The sequence below is a fragment of the Sinocyclocheilus anshuiensis genome, unplaced genomic scaffold, assembly GCF_001515605.1.
Source record: "Sinocyclocheilus anshuiensis isolate Anshui unplaced genomic scaffold, SAMN03320099.WGS_v1.1 scaffold502, whole genome shotgun sequence".
NCBI classification, from domain to species: domain Eukaryota; kingdom Metazoa; phylum Chordata; class Actinopteri; order Cypriniformes; family Cyprinidae; genus Sinocyclocheilus; species Sinocyclocheilus anshuiensis.
In genome coordinates this window covers 1,104,575-1,116,971 of record NW_015544194.1, presented here as the reverse complement: position 1 = coordinate 1,116,971, position 12,397 = coordinate 1,104,575, and the positions used below count along the sequence as shown (strand labels likewise).

Sequence of the window (12,397 nt, the reverse complement as noted above, 5' to 3'; positions counted from 1 at the left end):
CCGGGTCTGGTGGTAGCACTTTTAGCTGTAGCTTAGCATAGATCATTGAATCTGATTAGACCGTTAGCATCTCGCTCAAAAATGCCCAAAGAGTTTTTATATTTTTCCTATTTAAAACGCTTCTGTAGTTACATCGTGTACTAAGACCGACGGAAAATTAAAAGTTGTCATTTAAACAAATCTTTGAATGACTAATGAACATCTCATTTCAAAAACCTTGCAAACTTAGTCGAATCCAGTTGTGAGATCTTGTGAAGTGTGCATGTGACCTGTATGATCGCGTGTTCTCTGCGTGACTTTCGGTCCGTGCAAACATTAAATTCTTGATTTCAAATTATGCTGCGCTTTATGCATTTACACTGTCATATTCATGTCCTTTTCACTGTGTGCTGTATGTAAAATGAGTGTTACCTTGGCTTTATTTGAAAAAATATGATTCCCAATGCACACAAACTTCCCAGAATACTGAGTGCTCTGTTGGTTACAGTTTACTTCCTTTTTAATTATATTTTTATTAAATATGTATTTATTTGTGGAAAATACTTTGTCATCTAAAGTATGTTTATTTTATAAATGAATTTTTTAAACCATTTTCAAATTATTTAAAATTTCTTAAATATTAATTAAAATAAATACAATTATATTGGCTTTATATCGGCCATTGGCCACCCTGCTTTCCGAGATATCGGCATCGGCTGTCAAAAAAACAATATCGGTCAACCACTAATCTTGATTTAAGGATGTTTAGATATTTGAACTGGAAAACAAGACAAAACTGCATGAAGCTTCTTGGCAGTGCATACAACATGTAATGTTATATGACTTTATGAATTTGACTTTCTGCTCCAATTTAAGACATAAATTTGTAGAAGGGCTAATTAAGACTTTCTCTCTCATACAAACTTAAGAGAGACATTAGTGACACAGGTATCAAATCAATTCAATATTTAAATATTTGCTTCAATCACCATCGTGTTAGGTCAGATATAACAAAAAGCATTCTGTTTAAAAGGTACATTGTACTCTGTACATTGATCCAGTTCGCACACAAAAGCGAGACAAAAGAGAAAAGTACAGAAAAGAGAAGGAGATGAACGTTGTTAACATTCAGCAATCTTGACAGCAGCATGAGATAATGAAGTCACTCTACATTCACCTCCAGACATTGTCACTTCCTTGATTGTTCTGGAGGAGAATGTTACTTGAGAGTATCAGCGGCCTACCCAGTGCATTTAGATTGCTTTGGTCTTCTCTATGTATTAATCATTGAATACCTAGAGGAGATCAAAGTATAGCTTTGAGGTTTTAAAGTTGCCTCGGAGGCTGTCGTCAGTTGCTCTGCAAGGTTGTGGTTGTTTAAAGATTTTTGTTTTGCAGCGTATATGCCTAGAGATTTGTTCAAATGATAAATTCTCACTTTGTGACTGGATTTTGCATCTTAATTTCAATAATGAATGATGTTCAGCTAATTCAAAAGACAATTTTGACTTCATTCTCTTAGGAAATACGATGTGTTCCATATATATAAGAGCTTGATGTGGGGGGGGAATGCAATATCCAAAGCTAAAGAAGAGGAAAGATAAAAATATATTTAATACACAAGAAAAAAAAATCCCCATCTTTTAAATAAATGTGGTTACCTGAAAGCTCATTACTTCCAAAGAGCCACAGGCAAATGTGAGGTCAGCAGACGTTCTTCTCACTCCTGATTAAAACCAGCTGTTTGGCCTCATTGTTTGTGCTAAGCTTTCACAGAGGACCGCACACCGCACAACATTCACAGACCTGCAAACATCCCCACACGCACAAACAAGCGCCCTTGAACATATGCTAGGAACACGGACTCAAGGAAGAAAAAAAAAAGTCCAGCAAGCAGAAAGTCCCTGATTAACAAACCAACACTAATTAAATCACAGACTGCCAAATCATGCTCGGTCAACTGCTCAAATATGAGCACATTCCACTAAACGCCTCATCTTCCCTGCAGTTTCCTCTAACTGCGCTGCCAGTCCCCAAAATGAGAAAGTGAATGAGATGGGATTACATAGCTAATGCAAGCAGATGAAGGAAAGTAGAGCACAATCTCCAACTCAAAAAGGATTAAATCACCCCGGATTCATGCCAAAAGTCAGTTTGATGTGCAGGGTTCACCTGCAACGCAAAGGACGCAATTACAGGTGAATACAGAAGTATGATATGCTTCTGTAAAAGGGCCCATATGAGCGCCTTATATACCAAATTCCCTGCTTTTCTCCCTCAAACACACACACACAGACTTAAATATGCTGAACACTGACTGAATGACCCGTTTAAATGGAGAGGAATTATTTAAAGCCCAAGGTATGGGGGAAGAAAATCGTGATGTGATGAACAAAGTGATGTGATGTGTGCAATATGCACAACCCGCTGAAATGTAAAACTTGAGCTTAATTGTAAAACAGCTTCCAACCTGCGGTGATAAGTGCATGGCACTTTTTCTTGACAACTTTGAATTTAAACACCAATTAAGAAAATCCTGTTAAATTCTCACAAAATTGAGTAGAAAATACCAAAATTATAGTCACAAGTCAAAGAGATGCAAAGATGCTGTTGATGTTGAAAACAAAGCATTTGGCACAATTCACAGTAAATCCTACTAATGACAAAGTTTACAGTATACAAATTAAATGATCATTTTATGTTAAGTTTCTGCATTTGTCACCCAGGTGTGTATGAATATATTTCAGCATCACAGTGCAATCAAACGCTTTCGTTCATGCAGCAGCGCACCCATGGTTTCATCTGCGCCTTGACACGTGTCAATTACACGCCAGCCTTTAATTAAAAGGCTAAGGTGATAATTAAACTTTGATTCCTGTGAACTTTGTACATCTGTAATGAGGGAAGCTGCATATGACGTGCTCAGTCTGAGAGAAGAGGAGGAGGATTTGGGTACGTGAGGCGCGCGTCATTTTTTGGGGTGTTCAGGTGAAATCTGCCAGCACGCGCTGGAGACAGTGGCACGCACTGTACATGTGGGAAAGGGACCGGGGCATATAGTCGTATTGTAGAGATATTTGGATTAGTCACGGCGCACTCACCTCGCTTATCTTGTACTTTTACAGTTATCTCCACTAGCGGCTGCGTCTCTCGGTCGAGCCGTCTTGATATAACCAAATCTCCGCTGTCCCGACTCACAGTGACGGGAGAGTTATCCGCGTCCGGGTGAATCAGCTCAAAACTGGCGGACTGAAACCTCACCGGGTGTAGATTCATTATGACGGAGCCGATACTCGCGTCTTCGGACACGGTGATAAGCACCGGCTCCGGCACGGAGCGGGACTTTCTCGAGAGTCCGTTATCGATCTGAGGAAGGGCTGGCCATTGGCGCGGACTGATCTCTACATCCATATTCTGACTGGTCCGAGCGGGCCAGCCGTGGTCTCGCGCAAACACGCTGAACTTTATGGGCTGCGCGAGACCCAGAATCGAGTCCACGAGGAGGATGTCGCCGGTTTTGGGCACCACATAGAAACTGCCGTTTCTAGGAAGCGCGTAGTATATGAGCTCGGCGTTTTTGCCGCTGTCGATGTCCTCCGCTTTCACCGTGTACACCACCGACCTCAGGGCCGTGGCGTCGTCCAAAGTTATTTTGACGTCTGCGTGTTGGAAAGTGGGCTCGTGGTCGTTCGTGTCGAGCACGTCCACTTTAACTGAAGCAACTTCGGCCACGACGCGCACGGCTGAAGCGCAGCTCTGACAGCACAGCGCCAGACTGAGGAGATACTCAGCGCGCTCCTCTCGATCGAGAACGTTAGAGGTTTTCAGCAAGATGTGTCCTCGCTTGTGGTGCGCGAAGACCTGGAAATCTTCACTCCTGTCCCCCAGGAGTTTCAGGTGCATCCCGGACTTGGAGCACCATCGCTGCGGATCGATCCGCTTCACCGGGATACTCAGTCCGTTCACTTTTGAGCCAGGTGGAGAGTTCTCAAACACATGCCCGTGGAAGAAAGGTATTCGTTCGTCTGGCTTATTTCCCAGCACAAAAGTCACACAATATGGCAACAAAATAGTCCAAAACATGATTGTAAGTTTACAGCACTCTTCCTTTTCTCAAGCGACAGTGTTCATGGTGCGTGAATTCGCTCCTCGTTCGTTGAACGGTGATCCTCCAGAGTCTGAGCAGCACAACTTTCCCTCCGTCGCCTCGCGCTTTCAGCAGCGATCTGCTCGGGCTCGGGCGCGCGCTTGAGCTCGCGGAGTTTCAGAGAGCAGCACTACTGTGATGGACAGCGTCACGCGCGAGGGGCGGGGCTTTGGACAAGTCAGGGATTCCTAGGGGACTCTTTCCTATAGGATTGAGTATTTATTTGGCTTAAGCAACTTGTGTGTGTGGGGGGGGTTAGGCTACAACGTGCACGACGGTTATAGCAGACGATGCTCATGCACAGGAAAGTGAAATAATCCTGGTCAATGACAAATTCTTATGTGGCTTTCATAACGTTAATCTGCACTACAGTACTTTAGGACACACTGACCGAATTTATGCTCCTTATTTGTATAATGTATGTCAACCTACAAATCACTATTGAGAAGGCACATACAGGTTAATCGCAATAAAAGTTGTTATATTCATATTAGATATAATTTGCATTGTGATATAATGTTAGATGTTTTAGTTTTACTTTATTTCAGACCAAACAAGTTATGTAACTCCCACAGAATATAAATCCTCCAGAATGCAGCAGCATTCCAACACCACTGCTCAAGTGTTGTACCTTTAGTTTTACTTTATTTCAGACCAAACAAGTTATGTAACTCCCATAGAATATAAATCCTCCAGAATGCAGCAGCATTCCAACACCACTGCTCAAGTGTTGTACTGTAAGTGTGGTTTTAGATAGACAGAACAATCTGTTACATTATAGGCTAAGTGACAGGGGAAAAACTATACAGAAACTAAAGAAAATTTGTGAGGAACATGCGAGCAAATGTCAAGTCCATTCAAGTCAATTTTAAAAAGCACTACACAAATATTGTTTCAATGCAGCTTTACAGAAATCATGCTTCTGACCCTTCAGTGAATAAACCAAAAGCAAGTGTGCGATAGAAAAAAAAAGGTGCAAAAACAAAATGACTTGAAATGAGTTGTTTGCTGACACATATTGTCTTGCATATCATAGTTTAATTTATTCAGTAAATATATGACTAACATTACACATACAGAGGAACTAGATACTGTATAATAGATAATACGGCATATATACTGTACATTTAATAAATAATGCTATCCCCATCTTTTTTTCTTCTTTTCCTATCGCACACTTGCTTTTTTGTTTATTCTAAAGGGTTAAAAGCATGATTTCTGTAAAGCTGCATTAAAACAATATTTTTTTTAATTGAATTGAAAGAACTTGACATGTCTTCACATTCTGTACTCTGAACATGATACTGAATGAATTAGTTGGAAAACCAAATAATTTTTAAATGCTGTCTTGTGTAGCGAATCAGCTAATGGGGAAATATGAATAATTAATCATAACTAAGGGGGGCCTGGTGTCGTTGCAGACATCCTGGCACCCAGTTTATTGGGTGAGGGGACTGTGACGATTTGTTAATCTAATGAATAACTGATTTGTTAAATCAAATTAAAAATTGTGTTTTTGATTGGTCCAGACGCTACACTTGTTCAAATAATAGCCTTGAAATTTTAGTGCCGGCTGATGCTTTATGCATTTGATTTTAAAAAGACTAAACATGCTGTTAGTTTTAAAATCCATATTTACACGCAGCCGTTTTGTCTTTGGTACTATTGCTAGAATTCTAAAATGTGAAAACTAGTAAGGTAAAATAATAAGGCTCAATTTGACACCTAATCGATTAACTTATGTTAGCATACAGTATAGAACCTTACTAGACCAACAGTAATGATAAAGAACGGGTGTTAAAGGAACAGTTCACCCAAAAATGAAAATTTGCTAAAAATGTACTTACCCTCAGGTCATCCAAGATGTAGATGAGTTTGTTTCTTCATCAGAACGGATATGGAGAAATTTAGCATTACATCACCTCCTCACCAATGGATTCTATGAAGTAAATGGGTGCCGTCAGAATGTGAGTCCAAATAGCAGATAAAACAACCACAATAACCCACAAGCAGCTTCTGGCCAAAATATGAGTACACTGATGTCTTCTAACTTCAAAATACATATTTTTGTTTAGATGTATATTTAAACAATATTTGTTTAGAACCATTTTGGACTGATTTGCCTGAACTATATATATTTCCCTCCTGATTCAGATGAGACAACTTTTTCAATGAAGAAAGAAATATTATGGATAGAAGACTCATATTTTAGCCAGAAGCAATAGTTTGAAGTTAAAAATGTCTTAGAGATAGATTTGTTTATTATACAAATGCAGCTTTTCAAGATGTTAATTGATGGACTGGAGTTGTGTGGATTACTTGTGAATTACTGTGATGTTTTTAATCAGCTGTTTGGACTCTCATTCCGACGGCACCCATTCACTGCAGAGAATCCATTGTTGAGCAAGTGATGTAATGCTAAATTTCTCCAAATGTGTTTTGATAAAGAAAAAACTCATCTTGGATGGCCTGAGGCAGGTGAGTAGATTTCCCGCAAATTTTCATTTTTGGGTCAATTATTCTTTTAAGATTGACTAAAGGTCAGTCGACCAAGATGTAACTTTATTTTTCTGACGGAGGTAATTAATTCTAAAGAAACAAACAGCCCTATGGGAAGTAGTGACCCAATGCAATGACGTTGGTCTGAAACGATATGCCTCACCGGCCCCTCCAGAAACTACAACAACAAGTTGCGGAGGAGCTGTTAATTGCCTTGTGCAGCGTCCTTTTTAATACACATTGATTTTTTCTTCCCTCCCTGCTGCATTAGGCTAGAGGCGATCTGTCTGCGGTGGTCTGCATTCAAATTTCAATTAGAGATTTATCTCCTCAATTGCTCTGTAATAATATTAACCTGGCCCGACACTAAAGAAGGTGGCTGTTATGAACGACACAAGCCCACAACACGCTTCTCATCAACGACAGACACATGTCCCTCGTGGTGGCTCTAGATAAGCAAAGTAAAACAGCCAGTGGGATCAATGCAAAAACATTCGATTTAGAGTTGGAAACATGCCATTTAGACTTCACAGCAAACACAATTTACCAATAGACAGAGCTGTAAATTGCATTAGTGCAAATATGGCATGTCAGCAGTGTAGTGTTGGGTCGCCTGACATGCATGTCTGCATTTTAATAAACGATTGATGCTCTGAGAAATGACCGGGGAGAAAACCCTAATTTGATGTGGGTTGGATATATAGAAGGAACATTAATACTTTAATAACTTAATTTATTTTAATGGGCTAATTAGCTAGTCGCATCCCGCTTCATTAAGAGGTTTCACTCTTGACTGAAGTTCGACTTGATTGAGGAAGTTGCTTCACAAAAGATTTTTTACTTAAGCATACCGTTTTGAATATGCTCTGAATATGTCTATACACTACACTGATGTTGATAAATCACCGTGTGACGGGAATGAAGTTTAATGGCAGGAAAGCAATATGGTCTGCAATGCAGAGATGTCACCAAGGAGAGAGTGAACGCTTGAAATTGAGAACAGCGAGAGATGTGTCTCTCCAAAGCTGTATGGAGGAGTATAAAAGAGAGAGACGGACATGCAGAAAGAGATACTGAGAAAAAAAGTGCTGAAATTTCTTCACAAGTCTTCTTTCTACCTCTCCATCACTGTCACTCACTCACTCACACACAGTCTCTCACACAACACACATGCATAAACTGAAAACACAGAAAAATGTGCTAAAAGAAAAAGGAAATAGAGTTAACTTTCTGTAATTAGTCTTGCAGTTTTTGTTTTGTAGGGCTTTTCCCCAGTAATTATCTGCACAGGCTGACTTTTTGGATACCTTGCCAAAGCTCAGTGAACTGGGAGGGTCAGCACATCTTTTGCGATATACAGATGTGAGAAACTATATGGTATTTTAATGCTAATGGTCAAGCCTGACAGGTTCACATACTCTGAAGCCTCCAGCGTTCTTCAAGCTGGTTCACTGAACTCCATTATAAGTGGATCAGTGGAAAGTCTAACGGTCAAGCAAGGGCAAATGCAACCACTTCTGTTTTCTGTGAGTGCACATGTACTTTTTTACTTTATCTTTATCTTTTAAACTAAAGCAATATATTTAAAAAGTTTGTCCTCTGAAAGACCAAATGTGCATTTAAAACCAGCAGCGGAACGTGTTTTGAAATTGTTTTTAATAGTCAAGGGAGTGAGTGGAGCACAAGACCCACGAACATATGGGACATAATTTGTGGGCATCATAATGAAATTTCAATATGGCTAACCAAAATGCTGGGAAACACGGAGCAGAGAACGAGCCAAATTATATATTCTTGGCTCCGAAAATCTTTTTTTTTTTTTTCAACGAAGCCTCAAATAATTGTTCTGATTTGAAACAATTCTTTCATGGCACATTACCCTTGACTATCCATGACATTCAATAACATTTGTTCTGTTATTGAGGAAAGCTCGTAAAAAAAAAAATGTGTCAAAATGTGTGATAGAGTTTTACGTCTTTGCCCTTGGCTTCAATGGTTTTACAATAACAATTTGGCTTTGAGGCATAAAACCTAATGATCGGGTCTGTCATATTTGCATATGCAGAGAGGTGGGGGTTATTGCTTTCTGTGGAATGGTGGTTACAGCGCATAATTAGAGAGTCTAGCAGTTAGGTTCCTCATCAACAGCAGGGCCTCGGCAGCGGAGCAGAGTATTTTCCGTTAATGAGGCTTGCCACCGCTCGCTTTTACCCTCATCTCCTCTTCGTAGCTCACCCAAGACACTCCAGTACGTTGGCTGGGTGTAATCAGCACACAATCATGCTCATTACATCCCTTACCAAAATAAACCTCCTCTAAATGTCCTCATCAATAACATTCCTCACTCGTTTGGGAGGGGGAACAGTAGAAGCGACAATAAAAAAAAGTCTGTAATATCTGTAAGGTCAAGGTAAGAAACAGAACCAGGCATATATCTCTTTCTTTACCTATTTTAAGTCTTAAATCCCAGCATAGGTTTGTGCTGAGATTTTTAACCAGATTCACCGGTCAGGTTTTGTGCCCTCCAGGGAATGATATTTCAAGCCAGACCATCATTCGGTTGGCAGGATCTTCTTGTCAGCTGGTCTCTCATACATATTACTACAGATGGATTTCTCACTGAAGCAGAAACGCCCTGCCCGTGTCCTCGGTTCTCTAGGTCTTCATTTGGCTAACAGAAGCACAGGTGGCATACAGCAGGGCTACACTGCCTTCATTGATGGTGGAGACTGAACCTGCAGCAAAACAAACAAAACAAGAGACCCATGATTAAAGAGGAGAGGGCAGAGGTAGGATCAGAGGGCGAGGGACATCAAATTCCCCTGTGTTTTATGTGAGGACAGTGCCCATGTTCTGGCTGCTTCATTACTTGGCCAATAAGCAAAGTGTCTAAATCCTATCCATTCTCTTCCCCATTCCTTTCTGCTGAACTAAAGATAAGTGGTGCTGAAGTGGAGAGCGACGGAGGAGGTTGCAGGTTCCTTATGGAGCTCCCTGCTGGCTGGACATACAGTGAGGCTTAAGTCTGCTTAGAGTTCAAGTGCAATAGCCGAGATGCAAGGCTGAGTTGTTAGGATGTCTGGCTGAAGGTATCAGCAGTCTTTGAAGGATCTAAATGACCTTAAATCTGATTCAGCTTATTCCCTTACACCCCACAGGATGAGTCACTGAGACTGAATTATATATATATTTTTTTTTTTATAAAGAACACAGATGTTCACAAGGCTGCATGAGTGAAAAATACAGTAAAAATACAATTTAAAATGGTCATTTCTATTTTAATATATTTTAAAATGTAATTTATTCCTGTGATGGCAAAAGCTGAATTGTTAGCACCCATTACGTCAGTCTTCAGTGTCACATGATCCTTCAGAAATCAGTCTGTTTGGCGGTCAAAACAATTATTTAAATTTCTTAATTTATTCTATAGACAGTTGTGTTGCCTCATATTTCCTTAAAAAGTCTGGGATACTTTTAACTTGAAGTTTAGTTTAGTTTAACGGTCGAGAAAAAACTCTGCAAATGACTGAAAAACATTCCGTCAAATTCTTCCATTTTGTAATAACACTGCCAGTGTTTATTCTTGTTTTACCCTGTTGTCTGTCTCTGTGTATTTTTGCTTGCACTTCTGTATAGAATCTAAATTTATTTTTCCACACCTGCTAAACACCCTCTGGCTCAGCCTGATACAGCAGCCGAGGTCCAAACTGATTTCAGTCAGACTGAAGCAATAATTCGTTTTTTTAATATTGAATAAATTTAAAACTAAAATAGCCCACAGCATTGTACTGTATGGTAACTTCAAAAGACGCATGGTGTGCATTGTGAATTAATTCTTCAAATATTCGATTACACGTGTCATATTTACTTAGACATTTAACTTTGCATGTAAATGTACTTATAGAGACTTGGGCCAATAAGCAACCACTCAGAATACCCTGGCAACCATCAACATCATCTTAACATCATGGAGGTGTAACGAATAGTCCACTGAATGCGAGTTGTGATGAACCCAAGTGCAGATTCAAGGTGAAATCCAAAATACAAACAAAGACTTGACTTGAATAGACTTGACTTGGCATGAACAGACTTGAACAGACTTGAACAGACGTGACTTGGCATGAACAGGCATGATCAGACTTGACTTGACATGAACAGAAACCAACTCACCAACATCAGGTTACACGGTTCAATACTCGACCCAGGACAAAGGCAACATGAGGGCTATTTATATCACAAAAATACAGGTCACATGACAAGAACCAACCAATGAGAGACAAGACACATTACTAATACAACCAATAGGTGTGTTCGACTTCATGCAGCACTGCGCAGATCGATCGCAATAGGCTTGTTCAAGTCACCTTTATTTATATAGCGTTTTTATGCACTCAAAGGTAGACACACATCCGCCATTAAAGCAAGTAACAGTGAATAGTGTATTAGTAATGTAAGCGAGATTAGCGGCAACCACACTGGCGATGCTTGCGGGCTATATGCTAATAGCGGACTCGGGAAGTCAAAAATAGAACTAGTGATAACAAGGCGCTCTGATTGTTTTTGTTGTAGAATACGATAGGGGATATATTCACACGTTATAGAAACGAAAATGATGGTGTATAAAATTGATTTTAAGATAAAAAAAATTAGACGACAAAGAATTAACTTGACGGAGCTCAAACTCAAAACACACGGCAGCAACAAACAGGAAGTGACGTCTCTGAGATGAACTACACTAACCTGCCACCGGCTGGCGAGATCTTCCAGTTGCAGGCAGGGTTGGAGTAAAGAGACAGCCGTCAGGTCGGACACTTCGTGCTTTCCGTATTGTGCTGAACCAACATCATTCATGGCAGACCACACGATGTTTGCCTTTATTGTAGCAGAAGTGGATGCGATTGAAATTCCCATGTTTTTGCATGAAAATCTTTATGGACAGCAAAAGGTGTTATTTAAAGTCTTAAGTATCAATATCGGTAATACAGGAACTTGTCTAAGAAAAATATGCAACACGTTGTCCTTGTCATTGCAGAATCTGACCAATGAGAATAAAGTGTGTGGTCATCAAGGATTTTGCAGCCGATTTTGAGCAACTGCAGCGCCTGACGTCTCGTTTTGCTCTCGCGGTACTTTGATGGCACATGTGATCGTAAGGCGGCTGCAGCCTAATCTGACTTGAAGCAGTGCAAGCCGGTTAGAAATTTTGTCCGACTTGAGACGGTGCTGATGCCACGTCACTGTCACGTGTGGCATCAAAGTACCGTGAGAGTGTTTCGAGAGCAGCCGGCTGACTCACGCTGCGTTCCATTCGGAAGGGCTCATCCTTCAATATGGCGGCCATGATTGTTTTCACTCCGAAGTGCCCTTCGGAGGGCGATATATCCCATTTGGAACACACCGTCAGCCACCGCAGTTTCTCCAGAGCGGCTGCATGAGCGCTGATGACAACACAGCTGTTTCACGATTGGCCAGATTCCCCAGCATTGCAACAATCACGAGTTTATTTTCGAGTTTATTCTAACTTTTTCAATTCCAATAGGCCTAATGGTCACAAAAAAAGGTATTTTACTGTAGTCGAAATGTCATATTGAGTCACGTTTATCATAAAACACTGATGAAAGCAAATATACACCCACTTTATTAGTATTTAAATAGTACACATTTACGTTGAAATTTATTCTTGAACAGATGGCCATGTATTAAGCAGTATATAATCAGTATATCTGTTGCTCATGAAAACGTTTCTGAAACGTCTGTGTATTTGACAAATAT

The 12,397-nt window shown here is 40.2% G+C and overlaps 1 protein-coding gene across 1 annotated transcript in view; it reads right to left on the bottom strand.

Annotated features, from left to right (window-relative positions):
* Positions 1 to 4,194, bottom strand: part of LOC107696606 (neural-cadherin) — a 303,591-nt gene extending 299,397 nt beyond the window's left edge. The window contains exon 1 of the mRNA XM_016497044.1: positions 3,081 to 4,194. Coding sequence (XP_016352530.1) covers positions 3,081 to 4,062 — 982 coding nt within the window. The 5' untranslated portion in view covers positions 4,063 to 4,194. The remainder of the gene's footprint in view (positions 1 to 3,080) is intronic.
* Positions 4,195 to 12,397: the final 8,203 nt, after the last annotated feature.